The following is a 20,583-nucleotide window of genomic DNA, read 5'->3' as shown; positions in this document are numbered from 1 at the left end:
TTAAATCGTCAATCGAAAAAATAAGGACTTTCATTTGATTCAGAAATTCGCCACAATTAACAAAAAGGTCAACAAAAGGGGCACTTACATTCACTCACGCGGGCATACCAAACTCAGATTATTTTTGTTTCCCAGAAAAAATTATTATTGTTCATTGATGCTTGAACATAACATTTCTGTTATGATACTGATCGTCACGTTTAAGTGTAAACCAAAGGCCGGTATTTTTGTATTTGTGCTGAATACTACTACTAGAAAATACAATGAGTATCACTGACATAGTGAACTTTTTATGAAACTCTGGACCATTGCTGCAGCACGGGATAGACAACAGCATCTAGATGATTCTCACGGATGATCCTTTAACCTAATCCCAGAAACGGGCTATTGCAGTTTGTTTCAGCTTTCCAACTCATACAGATCATTCTTGGAACAACTTTAGCGCGTACTAAAAAGGCAGTTCGACAGTTCTTTGTGTAAACATGATAGCTGCAAAAAATAGAAGTACACTAGAGTAGTTATTTAGCCTAAAAATGAGTTTGAACGAAAATGCATTTCAAACTGAGAAGCCTTCAACTCAACTGTACTGCCTCAGTTGCGAACATTTGAGTGATTTCACAGTAAATTGTATCCTATCATACTATATATGTTTTCAGTAAATCAACCTTAACCGTGCAAACAAAACCTCGGATGAAAGTAACATATCCACTAAAATTTGAATCTATCGATTCAGCTGGATGAATACAATAAAAATGAGTAAGAATGAACAGTAGTTATAAGTCGAAATTGCTATTATCAAGGATGGATCCTATATACTCTTCTTATCAAAATGATCGAGGTTACGAAAATGCACTACAGTCAACAAGTTAATGAAGAAACTCTTTTAATTGCAGATATACAGTTTTTTAGCTTCGGGATTAGATAAAGCTGCGATATAACAATGGAACGAACCAGTTTTTTGATTCATACGCGTTGGAGTTTGAAGATCAAACCATACTAAAATGGAGATGCTCACCTGCAAAAATCGAGCCAATTTCGTTCTGCCAATAATAGGAAAAGAACTGAGATGTTGTTTTTCCAATTCGAAATGCTGATAAGCCATAATGTTTTTTGCTGCATTGACATCGCGATTCCATAGTATTCTTCAAGTTTTGCAAACAAGGATACTACAGCCACGGACGGTGTCTTTTCCTTTCCTTTATTGACGTGTTTGGCTCTTGACAGTCTTCACCTTTTTGTCCTTCATTCACCTCGAGTTTTAAAAAGTATGTGAAATAGTAATGATGTTCTTCCGCAACTTTTTTTTTTCTTTCCCTTTTCCTTCCGCTCTTTGTTGATGGTATCATGTTGCACTTTCTCTAGACGGTCAGTAACACTGAAGCAAAACCTTTAAAGTTTTCATAAGGTGGATTCCATTTCGCATATTTGGTCCATATAACAGCCACTTCAAATGAGCCTTGAACTTTCCTGGTATTGTACAAACCATTGTGTAAAGAAATTACAGTAGGAAAATCGAAGAAAATAAAATGGAAGTGATCGTTAGCTCTGCCAATAGGCCGTTTCCGTCGTTAAACAATAGTTTTAGGTTTAATAGCTTAATTACGAACAAGCAGCCTAAGATAAACCGAAGAAAGTAAACCAAAAATACGGTGAAAGCATATTCTAATATAGCACACTGAATGGTGTATTCGATTAGATTTACTCAAGCCAGAAGCACCTTCGAGATAAATCAAATATATTCCTATGGAGGTACGACCTTTGTAAAAAGTGGGCAATTATAATATCTGAGCAAAAATCATAAGTGCAAATGCAAATCCCGTTTACAACAGTAGTAGTGTTAGGTTAAGAAGGAAATCAGCTTTAAACAAATACAAGGAGAGCCATGTGTTCGAAAAGCCGTGACTCGACCTCATCCATTGTTTTCGAGCAAGACCTCCGAAAAAAGTCGTAAATCCTCTATCTGTCAAAATCGCCGCAAAGGTAGCTCACTTTCAAAATCCAATGCATCTTTAGGGGAGCGTGTACCAATTATAACTAAGATTGATGCTAATGATAATGCTAACAGCTCGACAAGAGTAGGGTTGAAAATTGTTACACTGTTAAAGGCTCATTTTCTAGTTATAATTGCTGACTTTTAATGTTATAGAAACATTACTTTCAACTCTGCCATTACAAAAAGTAGTTGAGAATCATTTTATGAAAAGCTTTCTGTTCAGTTTGTCTCTATTCTGCCTGCAACGCACAAATCTATCCATTCAAATGAAGCAAAATACTATGTTAAACGGCACTTTAGTAAAATGTTGTATTGGGAGTGGGAAAAAGGAAGAGAGCAGTGTTTCAGCTTTGCAATGACATTTGATTTGGTAAGAAACGATATCATAGACACTCTTTACCTTTTGATCGGTACTTGGTACTTATATACGACGAAAACTGGTGAAGAACTATTTTTTGGACCGCTGTTGTGATCTTTATTTCAAATTCTTCGGCGATCCTCTCCAACCATTCTCCTGTCGTTTCAGTGAATACTTAAAATAGAATTATTATATGAAATGATGATATGTAACTTGGTGTATTGCATTGAATCATGTTGTATAAATACAGTAGGTATATGATGATACAGATAAAATGAAGATAGACTGTTGAAGTGGTTCTTTGGTTTGTCTGTTGTAAATTTTAATTAGATGCGTCTGGTATATTATATGAAGCTGGAAGTTTGTTGATGACTACCTTTGCCATTTTTTGATGCGTACATATCTTCTAGATTAAGTTGAAACAACAGCACAAAGATATATTTATGAAGCTTTTCGTGCTAAGCAACTATTAGCTATTAAAGAGTCGATGCAACCTGTGGTAGCCTCCATTAACAATGTTGGGACACTACTACCGCTTCTAACCTCAGAAGACGACGAAGAAGATTCACCAAAAGCGGTAATGCGTTTGTTTGCATTGACGACAATAAACGGTTGTGCTTCAAGCAAATCTGCATCTGTTGCAGGTGATACACGAAGAAAACATGGTAAACAACAACTGGCGCAACATAAAATAAAAGACTGTTAAAGAGTTAGATTTCCCGAAAAGCACAATGTATTTGATTTGCTTCTAATACTACTCACAGATAGGATAAATATGGGTATAAACACGTTCGACATGCCAACAGAAGCCCTTCCATCCAATCGTTCGGCAAGTGTCCCAATTAAGGCAAAAACTAATAGAGTGCTAATGGCGTAGACGCCCAGTCCAATCAGGACACTTGTTTTGCCCTGCTGAGCTATTTCAGGTTGTTGAGGCAGTCTTCTTGAATAATAATAGTATTGATATCCAAGTTGCAAAGCCCATTTTAAAGCAAATAAATAGAGAGGGATAAAAACGATGCCCCATGAACATTGTATAGATTGTTGAATGCGCAGAACAATCAGTAGAAATAAACAGAATCGAAGTGCCTGAATCCAAAATTGATGCCATAAAACTGATAGACATGTTATAACAGTTGTACTGAAAGTATTGTTATGTTCAGGGTGACTACTGTTGGCTGATAAGAGTAATATTTGGCTGATGCATTTTATTGCTGCGAGGGGAATATTCAACAGTAACTGAACACCTTCGTATATGAAGTAAGGGATAAATATTTGAAATGCACTCCAAGTCACTTGCTCGTCCAATCGAACGACGATGAATATCTGAAATAACAATGCGAGTATGTAGTAAATGACAATCAGACAATCATTGAACTGTCTATTATGGTGAATATACTTGATATATCTATTCATCGTTTTCAAATTCTTTGCCCATTTTTCGTCAGTGGCTTTTCCTTCGTCCATCATAAACTGGTCATCATCCTGTTCTTCCCCAACGACGCCATCTTTCTTCTGCTTTTTTCTTTTTTTCATCCGTTTCGACATAATATAAAAAATGCAGACAAAAATGATGCCATCGATAATCCAAGCTGGAATCCAAACAACAGCCCATGGCCAAGGTACGATGTACTCGATACGTATAATTAGGAATGCAACAAAGATAATCACCAAGCCTGCTAAAAGAGAAACTGTCATTAAGAGAGTGCATAAAATGGCTTCTATATCGGGATCGAATAGTGGGCTAACAGCGGTATCCATCATCTGTAAACCAAACTCTCCGTATCGGTCATAGACTCGTCTTTTTTGTTCGTCACTTAATATTTCATAGGCGTGGCTGATTTCTTTGAACTTTTTTTTTTTTTTGAAACAAATGGAGGTGATAATTGAAATTTGTATTTTTAGACATGTTAGCTTTACGTATATAGTAGAAAAAGTTGTATATAGACAGTAAGTAACTATACTTGATCGAGGCTATTTGGGTTCTTATCAGGATGATATCTTAATGCTAGTTTTCGATAAGCCTAAAGTTATGAGACATGAGACTGATTTAAATTCTTATCGTCGGTGGCTGAAAAGTAAAATAAGAGTTTCAGGAACGGTTATTTTACCTTTTTGATCTCATCAGAAGTAGCTGATTTGGGTATTCCCAATGTGTTATATAAACTGCTACTGTTTTCCATGTTTACTTAAGAACAATTAGAAAATTGAACAAACTAAGAATAGAAAGAAGAAAAGAGAGAAAAAAAAGAAAAGAAAAAAAAGCCTTCACACTCAACGGACTTTTCGTAAATCAAGTTTTTTTTTCGTCGACATTTTTGTTTGTTGCGCGAGCAAAAAAGAAAATAAAAAAAGCCATCCAAATAAACTTCAATAGTTGATAAGCGTACCTTTTGCCTCTCCGTTTACAGTGTGCTCAGTTTATATGTTGCATCGTCCCAATTGTATTCTGATGCATAGAAGGTATGCATAAATAACATGCAAACGTTTTGTTAAATGAAGTAAGCCGACAGAAGGCTTGTGTGGCATAGCAAAATCAAATGATGAACAAGGAAATGCTATTCTCAGTTATTTGTAAACAAACCATATATACCAAAGTATAACAGCATTTGATGGACAATGATTACATTTTAAAGCTACCTGTTCGACCCAGCGAATAGTGCCTCAGTCCTGAAGGCAATATTTCCAAAAAAGAGAAAAAAGAAAGTACCTGCCGGAAAAGAGAAAAACAGTCGTTGCGGCTCGGTAAGTTGAGACGGTTTGAGGGAGAACGCGCTTCAGATACCATCCCTTAATGCTTGCTCTTAGTCATGGTGACTATAGAGCGTGCGGAACATATTGAACGGAGGAATATAGTCTTAAACTAAGCTGTGTACTATATTTTAGCCTTCTATTTCAAATATCGTACTTAAAGTGGCCATCCTCATTTAAGAACATATTTTAAATTCATTCGCTTTTACAATGTTCATACCATAAAACCTTTGTAATTGACTACATGGATTTACATACTTTTACAGTATTACAACTACTCTCTACAATAGACCTCACCTTTTTTTAATGCCTTTCAGAAGGTGAAATCATTACAAAGTAGCAGTGAAGCATCTGAATCCCCGTGATCAAAAATCGGTTGACATCCCACCGAAAAAGGAGACACAAAATAAGTGTTCTCATTGTCGAACTGCACTAAGCCTGACCCTGTGACAAAAGATCAGTGTAGTACCTGAACAATCAGTAATTCTGGTAGTGTGAACCATCTTCGCTCGTCCAACTGACTTATTTGCAACTTTGGCGTTGACAATTGAGGGCTTACAGGTGAGAGTTAAACACAATTTATTTATTCAATAAATAAAAGAGTTATATTGTGCTTGACCCTTGTTGGTAGACATAAACAAATAAGCTAATAAAAGTAAACAAAGAAAACTTTGGCTTATAACATAATGCATTTGTAGCACGCGAACGAATATGACCGAAAATAGTCAACAACATGCTTTTCTGAATAGGGTATAAAGTTCTAAAGAATGTATCAAGCATCTCCCTATTGATTGGCTTGCCCCATAAGTTGTACTACGATTATACTACCACTACAGAATTATAGATCTAGTAGTAATGATACTGTAATATTATTGTCAAAGAAAATAAAAATAGGGTATTCTTATAGAATAAGTATTTGCTTCTAAAAAGAGAATAATAAAATAGAAATTGAAGAAGTTCTGATCATGGATCACAAAAACTTTGGTTTTTTATCGTGACTCAAGTTGGTACATGTGTCTGTATGTGCGAACGCAACTGAAGTACACTATTGACAAAAAGTGACAAAAAAAAGAAAAAAAAAAAAAAAAACTTACTATATTTGAACATGATTGTTGAAGAGAAAAACAAAGCGGGCAAAGATGCCGCGTTCATATACACGGTGAATGCTGAAAGAAGTGTAAACACGATCAGACTGATGTGTCAACAAATTGCCAGATCAACAATGCTTATGTCATTCTCTGATCTACTATGGATAACCTTGGAAATATGTTTTCATCTATGTGTGCTATAGACCATCTTTTTTCTGTTTCTTCTTTAGGTCATTTTCTGATAAAACAAATTCATTCATCTATTTACTCTTTTAGTACTAGATCCAGTCACCTTCTTGTGATTCTTAAATACAGGCCCAAAAGGTTTGATGTCTGTGTGTTATGGCAGAAATGGGCAGGCTATTTTCTACAGTACTCTTCTTGTGTAACGTTTTTGAATACTTACTAATAATGTCGTCATTCTCTAAACCGCAGTTCAATTCTATCCCGTTGCACGCAATAGTTTAGGAGAGCTTAATCATTGGCCTGAGAAACACGGACAGCGCTTAGTTGTTCAAATGGTTTTCTTTAATTCCAAAGTTAGAAAGAGTACAGCTTGCATTGGCAAATTTTTCTGAGTTTAGCTCGATTGTGAAAAATGAAAAAAAATCGTAAGAATATGTTTACAGAACATTACATTGGTTTACAGTGTCACAATTAAAAAAACACAATTAACCAAGTTAATGTTTCTACTGGTATATAGAGAACCTCTACGCAATTGCATGATGAAATGTCCTTTATACACATTTTGAAACTGCATAAGGGAGCTTGATAGTGGCAGTTATAGTTATCTCACTTTATTACTTGTTACAGCTTAACAGCTACTAATGATTCCTTCGTTAAAATTGAACATCTCTTGTGAAAGGGTGTAGCCGTGTCTATTTGAGAATGATTGAGAAAGCCTTTTGAGAAAGGTCAATAGCGGATTTAAAAAATGTAGGGGTGAAAGTTTCGAAAGCCGGCATCCATGATTATTACTGTACGACATTCTAATGCTTTTCTTTCTTGTCTTACGCGAGACGTGGGATCAAAAGAACCAAGCCCGCAGCAGGCAACTTTGCATCAAGGCTCGACATCTATTCCTAGCGAGCAACAGCAAGAATTCCAAAGACGATGTAATATAAGCATGAGCCTGATTCCGTAGCAGAGACAGTATGTCTCTCAACATTCGAATGCCCTACACCACGCTGCTGCATCTATGTATATCGTTGTTGTCGCCGGCATGCACCATTGCAAGCGTACGATTGGTTTTCGTAAAATTACCACTTTAATACATCCCGAGGTACCTTTCAGGGAAAAGCAAATCTTGATCCATGACTATCTTGATCCATGACTAGCTCGTGGCTTACGTCGATAGAAAAGCTTATCTGTGAGGAGTGGGCCTTTGCCTTTTTTTTTTTCGGGTTAAGTAGATATACTGTTCAGTGTTATATCGTTCAATTGACGTGTCATCATGAGTAAGCAAACTCCTTCGCTATTGTAGCATCCGTCGCGCTTTCTATTTTGTCTTCCTTCTTATTTCTTTGTACAACATTAGTCAATGAGATACCTTCAGTTCCTTTTTCACCGCTTACGGTTAATAGTCAAGATGACATCAATAAAAACATTCCAAGGTACATAACAGAATGTTCCTTCAACGTTTTGTTACATATACTAATATGTGTAACAGAAAACCAATATGAACAATAGTGCGCCGTTTCGGCAAGAGTACGTTTAGAAACATCATATTTATATAATAACAGACTGATCAAACTGCATAGAGCAAAAGAAAATGAATGAATGAGAAAGAAAAAGATGACTACGCGAGAGTCAAACGTAATTAGGTATCATTAAAATGGTTATAAAAGTATTAGATCGTATACGATTGTGTATAGAAAAGAGTTATAAGAGCCAGCCTTTTTGTATATATTATGTATAAATTGTGGGTGCAAAAGAATTAGATAGTATTAAAATAGTAAGTTTGCTTTAAATTGAGTATGCTTCATAGAAAGAGAGAGATAGGAACCCTTGAACAACCTCTATAGACAGTTATCTCAAGAGAAGAAGCCGAGCGTTGCTTCATTAGAGAAGGACGTTGCATATGTACATTTTGATTAGATTGTTTGACTGCTTTGGATGTCTGATTGACATACGGTTGTCGAATTGTTGTAGTTTGATGCTGGCTTCTTAGGGCACATCCTAAAAGATCATTGAGAAAAGATGGTATCTTGGTAAGTGATTGATCTTCTCGCATATTCATGGCTCTGGATGAGCAAAACTTACATGGAATAATGACCCTTTTGACCACAGTGAATACAGCGACCGTCAGACATTGTAAGTGTTTAGGAATAGATAATGATATAGATTGGTAATTAGGGAAGAGTTTGATATGAGGAAGAGAAGAGAGAGTTCTGGTTTGATGATGACAGTAAAGAAGATGAAGATAGATATTTGTCACTGAAAAAGTGGTCTTTATATAACATTTTTGTTGTATGACAAAAAGTTATCTTTCCTATTCTCGTTAGCAATTTTTACTGTGCCATCTTTTTGGCTTAGTGATTTAGGAATTAGAGTAAAAAGGAATAATGAAAACTCCATTACAAAGTGTATGCCGCCGATCTTATCCGACACGTGGCAGTAATGTTACACGTTAAAGAAACTTTTTAGTTCCCTTCTTGAGCGGGAAAATTTGCGTTCATTGGCAGTTTCCAGTTTTTTATACGGCTCTGTCAATAAAGGCAAACTGTCTAATAATAACCTGCTAATTGCACTTGATGCAAAATCATTGGCTAGTAGAACTGAAGGGCGCTACATGCCTACGATACCATATTTCCCTAATAATAATAATAATAATAATAAATAAAACTTATGTAATTTCTCATGGAGGTCATCAAAAGGAAATATTTATGCAGGTGCCTGGGAGCGGGTTAAGAAGCCTTGCAGGTAGGGCAGTGAGAAGTTTCATGCAATTTATCCCAGTGTACTTTGACTCATCTTTTACCACGATTGAGGTAGAACGGGAAAAAAAAAGAGCGGTTTGGCTCTGGTTTGCCTTATCTCTATTCCGAAGAATGGAAATAACGAACCCGATGTTTTTCTTTCTTTTTGTTCGTACGCAGTAGGAAAGAAAAAATAAAATAAATAAAGTGGACACATGTAACGTTGAGATAATAAATGAAATAACAAGTCAAATCAAAGAAAGTATATTGTCGCTGAACAAATATGACAATTGCTATTTTTATCACAAGGTCAGAGTAAGATGCTCCTCATCATCAACTTTGTGAAAAATCAGATAGATGTCATTTGATGCACAAATTGCGCCGGCGGGAAACTAATTACGTTATTCACGTATCACTATAGACAATCAAAAAGGATTTATAGGCGATAAGTACACAAACACAGAAGTGTATACTGTGATGTAATTAGATAAGCATCAACTGTGGCGAAGTAGAACTATTTAAAGCCCTGCATGCAAAAGAAAAAAAAAATTACGCGTGAAAAATCTTTTTTACTACAAATCGAGTTTGTTCGACATTAAAAATGATGTAGTTTAGTATGAAGATAAGAATGACAATATTCTCTTTAATAATAAGTAACATGTTACAAAGATGATAGGTTAATAATGAATCAGCTCATTCAATCATTGAATCATGTTTAATTATCGGCACCCCATTGAGTAGTGGTTTCTGAAGACGTGAGTTACTAACAAATGTCGATAAAGTAGGGTAGTGTAGTGGTTTTCAGGCTCTTCAACAGCTCTATTAAAAAAAAAAAAAAAATTCAATTTTACCTTGTCATCATTGTATATGTTGAAAATTATATCTTTTTGTTTTCTAACATCAAATAGTACCATCCATAAGCACATCCGCTGCTCGACAAAACATAAATCATTATATTTTACCGCAGCAGCAGGCTTCAGAGCGTCGGACGAGAAGAATGTAATCCTGTAAGTAGGTTGAAATGAAAGGCGTTCCCTACCCAATACTGTTGTTGTATTCAAAGTGCTACATCAAACTAAATACATGTCTGATTCAGTATGAGCAGTGAAACCCGACACACATCTACTTTGGCACCCGCTTGCTACTATAACCTTATTTTCCGATGTAAAAGCATTATACTCAACCAACTGAGCAAAAAATCATTTTCGTTGTGCCTGATGCTTTTTCATTAACTTCATATCATTTTGTATAAGCGGTTTAGTAGCTGGATATATCAATTGTAGACGCTCAGAAAAAAAAATCTCTTCCAGCATGATACCAATGCCACCTCTTGATTGCTATTACGTGTGTTTTGGCTTATGGACTTGATTCAGATGTAAAGAAAATGATTAGAACGTGCAGCCACAAGTAACCATCTGGCGTCTGATTAATATCTTGCTTCGTTACTTTTTTTTCGTTACCTGACTTTCAACCCATATGGCTTCCTTTTGGCATCTGTTGCCCCCCCCCACGGTGGCTAAAATTGGAGCAATGAATGCTTTCTTCGACTCCAGAGTTTAGAGTCATCCTAAAGACCGCATATCCATAACAATAATCCACCCCTCTCAAGGCAATCATTTATCCTTTGTTAATCTCCTACAATAAAAGTGAGTATATGGTATAGTAAGTGGACTAGTTATATTGTGTCTATTTTTAAAGAGCGGAAAGAATAAAAAAATGTGTATACCTAGTTCATTAACTTGCTGCTGACATGTTCTTACTGATAACTGCTATAACATTGTATTGCTACTATGTTCGGTCCCAAATATTTTATATTCGTTCCTTTAGATCTTTACAACACAATTTAATCATCCAACACGTCGAAGCTTTTAGAAGCACTTCAAATATGAATATCAGTTAGCTGAAGCGGTACCAGAGAATGGTGTCGAGTTCAAATACATTGCATGTAAACGGATGATGTAGTAGGAAATAAGAGACACTCCTTCTACTTTTGTTCCTTCCTTTCCATAGCTGATTTAAGTTTCAAATTATTCCACAATTGATACGTGCCAATAACCATTTACTATTTTGGGTTGGTTCTCGTCTTGAGAACAATAATGGAAAGAAACAAATTAGCAGAGTAAAAATGTACAACTTGAAAAAGCAATCTCTTTGGCGTACGATTGAGTTTTTGGTTTGTAATAAAATTGGACCGATATGATTTCAGTAAAAAATGGGTCTTCAATATGGTGACCACCAAGGAAAGCAGCTTCAGCGTAACGGAAAAGGACAGGAATGATAATAATCTCAAGTATATCATAACTATACGGTGCGTAAAGTAAAAAAATTGTATGATAGCAAGACACCACGCCTCTTTTTTTTTTATGTTTCTACATAGGGAAAACAAATGACTTAGAATGTGACAAGGAGATTAATCAAAGGCTTAAATAACTCGTAAGTTTTAAATGGAATTTTCGCTTGGGGTAACACTACTTTTTATGTTTTAAAGTTGTATATGGTTTTGCTGGCGGAGTTGAAGACCTATTACTGCAAGTACACGCGGCGAGATAAACAGCAAGCCTAGAGTTTATGATATTAGAACGGTTATATGGTTAGAATAGGAAGTCGCTGAAGTACATACAATGTAAATTCGGTAAAGAATTAGGGCAACAGCGCATGCTCAAAAGTGTATAAATTCTATTAATGATCTGAACATAGAAGACATATTAGAAGTCCAAAAAGTCAAAAATCGGATATGCAGGAAGTTGACATTAAAACTGACGAAACAAGTTATCTGTATGCTTTTAATTGAGATAGTGAAGATAGAAAGGACTCACATCAGCCACCGGAAGCTGTGGGTATATTTCTCTTGAAAAACTACATTTGAATGCTTTGACAGGCTTCGCATCGGTGCACTGCTGGAGCTGTTTGCTATCTCTACAGTGTTTGATGCCCAAAATGCTCGGCTGTTTCATAGAAATTTGATTCCACTACCTTTGTCTATTTCTGTATGCTTGAATATTTTGTCTTCAATGCATATAATCAATCTTAGCTTACTTTTGCTAATCAAGAACAGAAAACTTTAAACAATCGTCCCTGACTGATGAATCGATTAATGCTATATAGAAATTGACACTACTACGCGTTTAAATTATTCCGGCAGCATCACCGTGTGCTACAAATTCGTCCCTCATCCACCCAGATACGAAATTTTAAGTTATCAGAGAATATTCCTTGGATTTGCCTACTTTGGAAAACTCAAACAGTCAAGATTAAAAAGGGGTCGGTTGTGCATTGTCCATTACTTGTTTGCAAAAAGTTCGACCCCGGATCTATTTAGAGTTCTCTATTTCTTTTTCTCTATTTCCGAATCTGTAACTCTTTTTCTTTGCCCTTTATAACAGACTTATTACAATGAAAATCATCGACAAAATTCATAATGCAGAGAAAGAACGCCGTAGCTTCTGGTCCTTTGAGTATTTTCCACCGAAAACCGAAATGGTATGGTAGTGTTTTGCTGTCTAAGTGAAGCACAAAGTTCTAAAAAAAACCTGATGGCCATGTTCATTCCAACTTTTTGAGAATTTAGGGACTTCACAATTTATATGACCGTATGGAGAGGATGCAAAGATTCGGTCCCGAATTCATCGATGTCACTTGGGGCGCAGGTGGTTCATCAGCAAAACTGACAACTGAAATCGTGGGAACAGCACAATCGGTATATGGCTTAGAAACTATGATGCACTTGACATGTACTAACATGCCTGTAGAGAAAATAGATTCAGCTTTAAAGGTAAATAAAAGAAGCGAAATGTCCGGTCAAAAAGGGCTGATCCCTCGAGCGCCTATTCATTGCTATGATTTTTTTTTTTCCCTTTAGGCTGCAAAAGCTTTCGGCTGTCAAAATATTTTAGCATTGCGGGGTGATCCCCCAAAAGGACAGAAAAATTGGGAATTATGCGAAAACGGATTCACATTTGCCATAGATTTAGTACGTTATATACGAGAAAAATATGGTGATTATTTCTGTATAGCAGTTGCAGGTAAAGAAAAAGAGACCAAAAATAAAAAGCACGGGTTTGGTTAAAGGTAGATGAACATTGACACACTTTGAAAAATTATCGTTAAAATGTTAGGTCATCCTGAAGGCCATATCAACAATGAAAGTAAACAAGACGATTTGAGGAGACTAAAAGAAAAAGTGGATGCCGGAGCTGACTTGATCGTTACTCAACTTTTTTTTGATGTCGACATTTTCATACAGTTTGTCCGACGATGCCGTGAGATCGGTATCACTTGTCCAATCTTGCCAGGCATTTTCCCTATTCAGAGTTACGGTGGTTTGAAACGCGTCGTTTCGTTCAATAATAATGTAGTGCCCGATAAAATCTGGAAAGAACTTGATCCCATTAAGGACGATGATCAAGCAGTGAAGGATTATGGAATTGATCTAGCAGTGCAATACATTGAAAAGATACGAGAAGAAACAGGTATACAAGGATTTCACATATATACTTTCAATTTGGAGCGATCGTCACGATTGATTCTGGAGAGATTAAAGCTTGTACCCGAACAAGAACACGTCAAACCATTACCATGGAATCCTGTAAGTTTATTCATCATCGGTTATCCATTGATGGTATAGCCAACTGAGTTTAGATTGTATATATAGTCCCTTGGATTGAATCGAACCAAAGAAAATGTACGACCTATCTTTTGGAAAAACCGTTCTCATAGCTACATCCAACGTACTGAATCATGGGATGAATTTCCTAACGGTCGCTGGGGAGATTCACGCTCTCCAGCTTTTGGTGAATTCGACCGCTGGGGAGTATCTATTAAATATCCGATTGAGAAGCGTTTAGCCTTATGGGGTGAGCCTACGTCTGTTGATGAAATTGCTCTCTTGTTTGCTCGTTATTGTAAAGGAAAATTGGAGGGCCTACCATGGAGTGCACAAAAGTTAGACCCTGAAACAGACATTATCAAGCAAAGGTTGGCGGCTATCAATTTACTAGGCTATTTAACAATTAACTCCCAGCCAGCTGTAAATGGTGCGAAGAGCAGTGATCCTATTTACGGCTGGGGCCCTAAGAATGGATACGTCTTTCAAAAGGCATATCTAGAGTTTTTTGTTCCTCATGATAAGTTGGACGACTTAACAAAGAAGATTGAAAAAGATCCAGAAGTAACCTATTTTGCAGTAAACAATAAGGTAAAATTCAAACTGCTACGGAGACAGCGTAGGAAAAACTTTCACTAGAAATTTTATGCTTTATCTCTTCAATTTCTAGGGTGATTTGAAAACAAATGCACCGAGTGATGAACCTAATGCGGTAACATGGGGTGTATTTCCAGGTAAGGAGATCATTCAGCCTACTATTGTGGAAAAAACAGCGTTCATGGCATGGAAGGATGAAGCATTTGCTTTATGGTATGAGTGGGCTCATACTTACGATCGCAAGAGCGTTACAGCAGAAATTATCTTGGATATTTACAATAATTGGTATCTGGTCAACATTGTGCATAATGACTTCCAAAATGAAAGTGGTATTTGGCGCTTATTCGATCTTGAGATAGACGGTGATTTATCTAAAAAATTACGACATACTTCTTCTCATACTACCTTTTGATTTTGAAGTTGTTTCGCATAGTCAACATGCTGTAACATAAGTAATAAACTGCGTAACCATAATATACCAATATGGGACTTTTTTCAAAGCAACTTTTTCTCCGTAACCAAAGGAGCCGAAAAAGCATTTAATTTCAACAAATGACGCTGTTTCTAACTGCCATCTTCAGGTCGTCATTTTATATCACTTGAATCGTACACGCCTTAGCATGCAAATAAATAATAAATCTTAATTAGTCAAGAAAAAAGAATGCAACTGCTGCAAGACAGAAAGTGCAACTATAAAGCAGTAACACCAATCACTACTTTTTATGAGTTTTATGGCCACAATACTCTACTGTATCTTGAGCACATAACTGTTCCTTCAGACTATCTGACGGAGGAGTATCGGAAAGCAGAATGATTGTAACATATCTATTTACTCATGTTTGTTAACTGCTAACTATTTCACATCTGTTGTAAGTGCACGCAAGTCTAGGCTAATATGTCTTTTCATCGTTAATGAATCTTTTGATAAGCAGACAAAGGCAATAAATAAATTATTTTTTCTTTTCTATCTTTGCTAATAGAACATTTCTGCCCATTTTGCGTGTAAACGTTGCAATTCTCAGTCCTTATTCAGCAGACTTAAATTTTATTACTATACTTGACTTTGTGACTAAGTATGTGGTGAATCGTATTCAGGTACAAAAGCAATGGAAAATAATCGGGGGAACACATGTTTTGCGGCTCGGAAGTTACGGCCTTATTTCAACAATCGGTTATTGAGCCATATTTTAACATCCGGGCTTTTTAACAATTTCCCAGCCTAAAAAATCCCAACACAGCGGAACAAAACAATAAAACTATCAATTATAGGCGAGTAACCAGATCCTTCTTTTCAATTACTTGTTTGACCAAGGTATGCCTATAGATACGAATCGACTATGATTATCAATCCATCCAACCGTCGCATCATTCATCCATACTCACGCATCATTAATTTGTGTTGATCCTTTAGGAACTTAAAAATGGCCAAGTCTAAGAACCACACCAACCACAACCAAAGTAAATAATTTTCACGATTGGCACTGTCGAGATGCCGATTTGTTCGGTTCAACAGATTGGAAAACTAACATTATTCTTTATTAACAAACTTATAGACAAGAAGGCTCACCGTAACGGTATCAAGAAGCCCATTGTTCACAAGTACCGTCCTCAAAAGCACGTAAGTACATTGTTTTTTAAAATGGTACTTGTAAATGATCGCGGTTGACATTGACGTCAATTTTATAGATGGATGCCAAGTTCCTCCGTAACCAACGTTTCGCCAAGAAGGGTACTCAAAAGGCTCTCGCTGCCGCCAAGGCTTAAATAGCGATACTTTTCCACTTTACACATACAACTCAACTTCCTTGTTCACATCTTATTGTAATATGGTCGAAATAAACTATCAACCTATTAAGGAAACGTGAAGTTACAATAATTTCAAACGCTCCTGTGTATGAAAGTTTTTTTGTCGAAAGGATTGGCTTTCGCTTGGCCTTTAAAGTTGGAAAAAAAGTGATTAAAAATGGCGGGTATAAAGGTGTCTAAATGCTACAACAGATATTTTTGATTTTGTACTTGCTCTGCAAGAGAATGGGGAAGAGGGAACTATTTTATTTTCGGATGGTCGTTTTGCTTCAAGTAGGTTTGATAGTTATTAACAGTGATGTATATCTTTCAAGAGCAATCGTTCAAACGATAAAAGAAAGGGGTTCAAAATTCTTGTTGCCTTTGGAAGGCAACAAGCATGGGTTGTAAAGTGCGTTTTGGTAAGAGAATTAAAAAAAAAAAAAGAAATAATACAGAAAGAACGCGTGCATTTGATGGTTTGATCCAAGTATGGTTTAATAATCAATATTCTAAAGCGAAAAAAGTATAAAAAGGAACAAGTCGTTAGTTACATTCTAATCGACATCGAAAAATATCTACTATCGACAGTAGTTGTATTGACTTACATTAGCTTGACAATGGGCTTTGATATTATCAAAAACCTTTAGCATTTTACGTCTTGCGCCTAGAGCAGCCACACCACGTTTTAGTAAATCTTCATCTGTCATTTTGATCATTTCTTGCCATTTGCAATCAGCGAAAATTGGGTTGTATTTGTGTAAACGTAAGCTCCTGAGCCAAGCAGGAATATCTGATTTTAAGAGATGGTATAAAATGTTTTGAGTTCAAGACATGCAATTCTTTCCTTTCCCAGCATTTTTCTTTGCTTACCCTTCAAAAGCTCCATATCAACAATTTCAACTGCTTTTTTGTCTTTAACAGCCCTAGTATTCAAATGATGGTTATTGGTGTTACTGTTTAAATGACCCGAAGGATTATAATTATTGCTGCCATGATAATTCAAAACTGAGGAAGGTCGACGATGAGGAGACATATGCGACTGGTCACTTTGGTCACTGGGATAATCATTATCATATAGTGTCAATTTATTAGTATTGTCAACAATACTTTGTACTGATATGTCATTATTCTGGGCTGAGGCAGAACTGTTAGCAGTAGTAGTAGGAGTTGTGTTGATAGACGTTGACGACGGAGGTGATGTTTGCATTAAATAAGTAGCATAACGTTCCAAACCAGTTGGTTTACGAAAAGGTGACGTGGTTGTTGATCGTGTAGACGACATTGATGTTGTTGTATCTATTCCTAAATCAAATGACATTCTACCCGAATTGGTGAGAAACTCATCAGATTCGGGCACTGCGGGAATTCTATTCATAGTAGCACGTCCAGGCCCTACTACACCACTTCTACTGTTACGGAAAGGTTGCTGGAGAGGATTGGTGAAATCGATAAGTTCATTATCTATCTGACTCGATGAGGCAGAAGTAGGTGGTTGTCCCCAAATGCTGTTACGATCCACTAACGACTCGGTAGAAGTAGTAGCAGAAGGTAACGACCAATTGCTTATGTCAGCCGATTTTGGTCTTTCAGGGATCATCCTGTTACTATTACTACCGATGGGGCCTACAGCAGACGGTTGTCGACGGTGACCAGCATTACTTAAAGTGAGATTATTGTTGTTACCGCTGCTGCTGATATTACTGCTGCCACTATTACCTAATCCACCGGTTGAATTCCACGTAGGAAAGAGTGAGTTGGTGTCACCTTCGATCACAGATCGAGGTCTACTGTTAAACATAGAACGTCCTGACGTTCTACTTGTTGCAGTTGTTGGCATTGATCCTAGACTATTATTCGTGGTTGTATTTAAACTGGTTCGTCGACTGTCGCTACTGCCTTGAGCAGTCAAAGTTGGTGTTTCATCCAGGATTGAACCCACAAAAGATGAACGGTTGGTATTACCGCTTCCGGCAGCAGCCCCAGGCAGAGTAAGAAAATCAGAAGCATTGTTGCGGCCGAACAGATGACTATACTCCTCTGTATCACCTAATGCGAATGAATGACGCTCTACAGTTCGTCTGCTTGTTGTACTTGGAGGTCTACTTATCACTTGACCTGTTTTAAAGGGTAAAACTGACATCAATCGTTGACTAGCTTCTAATTCTGCTTTTGCCATAGCACCAGCTAAATGGGTTTGCATGTCTTTTTACAGAAGGGTAGTTATAATCAGTCTCGTATCTATTTCTTTTTGGTTTTTGTTTTTTTTTTTTTTTTTTCCACCCAAAACTATGTTCTTTATACCTTGTTCAGGATTACTAGGTGTCAATAAAGAATGAAGTGGATCTCTCTTCACCATTTGTTGAAGAACGTTGATAAAGAATCGGACTTGAACTTGACTTGAGTGTTGTAAAAGTGTATACATAGTAGCGGTTTTCTCTGCTTCCGTTAAGTAGCGATACCATTGGTCTACATGTTGCATTTCTTCTTTAAAGTTCTACATAGCGCAAATATATCACATAAGAATTCAATCAGTCAGTGTTCTTTCTATTATTTACAGCAATGGCTTGGCACATAAAAGCCGTCTTGATACCTGATCTAAAGTAGCCGATGCCATTTCGTCCAAATTTCTTTCATAGTTTTGGAGATCCTCATACCAATTGCCTGCAATATCAGCTGCTACGAATAAAAAGAGCGCGTGTTAAAGCCTAAAGAAAATCCTTGAACTGTGTTGTCAGACTTTACCCTCATTCATAAAATGTCCAGGATTCAGAACTTCAGACATTGGCCTCACTGAAAGAGGTTTGTAGTCGTTAGGTAGCATTTAGTTCTTTAGTTGTGAATGGGTAAGGTATATGTGTAAAGAAAAAGAAGAACAATCAAAATAGGGAAAGAGACGGAAAAAAGAAAGGAAAAAAAGGTGAGGGGGTGGGTGGGGCGTCGAAAAAGAAGAGCTAAATCTCTAGCAAACAATTCAGTGTGTGTGTCTTGTATGTGAGAAAAAGAGAAGAAGAGCCTATTGTGCCCCTTCTTTTTTTAGCTTTGACTTTCTGGAATTTTACACAACTGTTGTGTTTCTTCAAAAACCCAGGCCGACCAAAAAAGTATACCCAAGGTAACCAATGAGATTATTCTTTGCACTGTTTTCTTACTCTCTAACTGACCTTTTAGTATGCATACCACTTCTCTGTGTGCAAAGTAAGTGAACAATGTCTACGATAGTGTAGTGTTTCAATGCGAGTCTTTCCATGAAGTTTTTAGACAAAAATATATCGTGCATTTACTAGTATATTTATTTTTGAAATAGGCGGGATCAACATATGTATACGTGTGTACCAAAATAACAATAAATTATAAATAGACATGTTATTGTATTTCTTTCGTTCTAGGTCCGAATCCTTTTACTCGTGAAAAGCTAGCATACTGTTCTACGGACACATTTGAACAGAGGCTTCCTTGTTGCTGCTTCATGATTGACGATTATCTTTGCAGATATAATATCGCGAAATATATTGCGAGAATGCGGAAAAAAGGATCGTGTAAGGAAAATTAATAACCGATGCAATTTTTTTAACAATAATGAATTGAAAAAAAATAACAATAATAGTGTGGTCTGATAATGTTACCTGAATTACATTGAGTAGATGTATTTAATGTAATAATTGGAGACGTAAAATGTTAATGGTCTCAAGTCTGACTACCAGAGTAACCTGCAATTGCTGCATTCTTACATATCTTAAAGCTTGATCTTTTCTCCATGTTTGTTGCCCCCTCCCTTTCATAAACTTATCATACCTCCCAGTTCTTTACTATAGCAGCTGATATATACCTTTATGGGTACAGTACTAAGTCAGAATACACAAATTCAGGGAAAAGTTTTATGGTAACAACTATCAAAAAAATTGGATGGTTAATTCATTCAACTCAACGACAGTAACTACCTTATCATCTCGTTGCCGGTACTGTATGAAAATCAATGATACCTATAACGTCTATGCCCTTCATATCACTGCGCAAAACGATAGTAACGGTATGGCGGGCCTCGTTGTTTATTTTGCCTTTTTTGGGATTCTGCTTGACCGGAACGTCATTTTTTTGTCCTGTCCGAGTTCTGTTTTTACTTCTTCTTACACTTACTGCTGAGGTTGTTCGCTATTTCATTATCGCCCTTCTGCCGACCTTGGTAGTCGTTAAATCCAGATTTTAACAGCCTTAAACACAGCTATTGATATGAGCCGCTTACATTCACTACAGACACGTGAACATGATCGACATCTTTGGTGTTGATGATGAAAATGAGTCTCAATATCATTAACGTCTCTGTTAGACCTGAACCTACTGTCTCTGCCAGGTTTTTTCAATATTCATTTCTCTTTCTTAACAGTATTTCTGACAGTCTCAGTTAAAAGAAATAGTTAGCGCTTTTGAAGTGTTCTCAATATAAGATACTTTGTCTCAGGCATGCTTTTGGCATTGTTATATACTATAAA

The 20,583-nt window shown here is 36.6% G+C and overlaps 6 protein-coding genes across 6 annotated transcripts; 3 read left to right on the top strand and 3 right to left on the bottom strand.

Moving 5' to 3' along the window:
• Nucleotides 1-6: 6 nt before the first annotated feature.
• Nucleotides 7-1,211, bottom strand: BDF20DRAFT_984101 (uncharacterized protein). Its single transcript, XM_053085167.1, has 3 exons — nt 900-1,211; nt 368-489; nt 7-300 (listed from the first exon to the last, which is right to left on the bottom strand). Exons 1-3 carry the CDS (start codon nt 1,100-1,102, stop codon nt 152-154), a joined length of 474 nt encoding a protein of 157 aa, XP_052940702.1. The 5' UTR covers nt 1,103-1,211; the 3' UTR covers nt 7-151.
• A 1,581-nt stretch (nt 1,212-2,792) lies between these two features.
• Nucleotides 2,793-4,115, bottom strand: BDF20DRAFT_811873 (uncharacterized protein; the record flags this gene model as incomplete). The annotated part of the gene is made up of 3 exons (XM_053076730.1): nt 2,793-3,050; nt 3,207-3,749; nt 3,855-4,115. The coding sequence occupies 3 exons, from the start codon at nt 4,113-4,115 to the stop codon at nt 2,793-2,795; spliced, it is 1,062 nt and encodes a 353-aa protein (XP_052940701.1).
• Nucleotides 4,116-12,381: 8,266 nt separating this feature from the next.
• On the top strand, nt 12,382-14,989 carry BDF20DRAFT_43390 (methylenetetrahydrofolate reductase-domain-containing protein). The gene is made up of 5 exons (XM_053075441.1): nt 12,382-12,880; nt 12,968-13,130; nt 13,224-13,693; nt 13,760-14,302; nt 14,382-14,989. The coding sequence occupies exons 1-5, from the start codon at nt 12,701-12,703 to the stop codon at nt 14,718-14,720; spliced, it is 1,695 nt and encodes a 564-aa protein (XP_052940700.1). The 5' UTR covers nt 12,382-12,700; the 3' UTR covers nt 14,721-14,989.
• A 740-nt stretch (nt 14,990-15,729) lies between these two features.
• On the top strand, nt 15,730-16,072 carry BDF20DRAFT_811938 (ribosomal L29e protein family-domain-containing protein; the record flags this gene model as incomplete). Its single annotated transcript, XM_053076739.1, has 3 exons — nt 15,730-15,766; nt 15,862-15,926; nt 15,995-16,072. 3 exons carry the CDS (start codon nt 15,730-15,732, stop codon nt 16,070-16,072), a joined length of 180 nt encoding a protein of 59 aa, XP_052940699.1.
• Nucleotides 16,073-16,590: 518 nt separating this feature from the next.
• BDF20DRAFT_831477 (uncharacterized protein) lies at nt 16,591-18,917 on the bottom strand (the record flags this gene model as incomplete). Its single annotated transcript, XM_053078453.1, has 6 exons — nt 16,591-16,605; nt 16,702-16,886; nt 16,967-18,298; nt 18,398-18,590; nt 18,687-18,772; nt 18,839-18,917. 6 exons carry the CDS (start codon nt 18,915-18,917, stop codon nt 16,591-16,593), a joined length of 1,890 nt encoding a protein of 629 aa, XP_052940698.1.
• Nucleotides 18,918-20,058: 1,141 nt separating this feature from the next.
• Nucleotides 20,059-20,511, top strand: BDF20DRAFT_844658 (uncharacterized protein). The gene has a single exon (XM_053079636.1). The coding sequence runs from the start codon at nt 20,070-20,072 to the stop codon at nt 20,298-20,300; it is 231 nt and encodes a 76-aa protein (XP_052940697.1). The 5' UTR covers nt 20,059-20,069; the 3' UTR covers nt 20,301-20,511.
• The last annotated feature ends 72 nt before the right edge of the window (nt 20,512-20,583 follow it).

Source organism: Mycotypha africana, assembly GCF_025528875.1.
Source record: "Mycotypha africana strain NRRL 2978 chromosome Unknown BDF20scaffold_1, whole genome shotgun sequence".
Taxonomy (NCBI): Eukaryota; Fungi; Mucoromycota; class Mucoromycetes; order Mucorales; family Mycotyphaceae; genus Mycotypha; species Mycotypha africana.
Note: the sequence above shows the minus strand (reverse complement) of the source record. Positions and strands in the feature narration are given on the sequence as shown.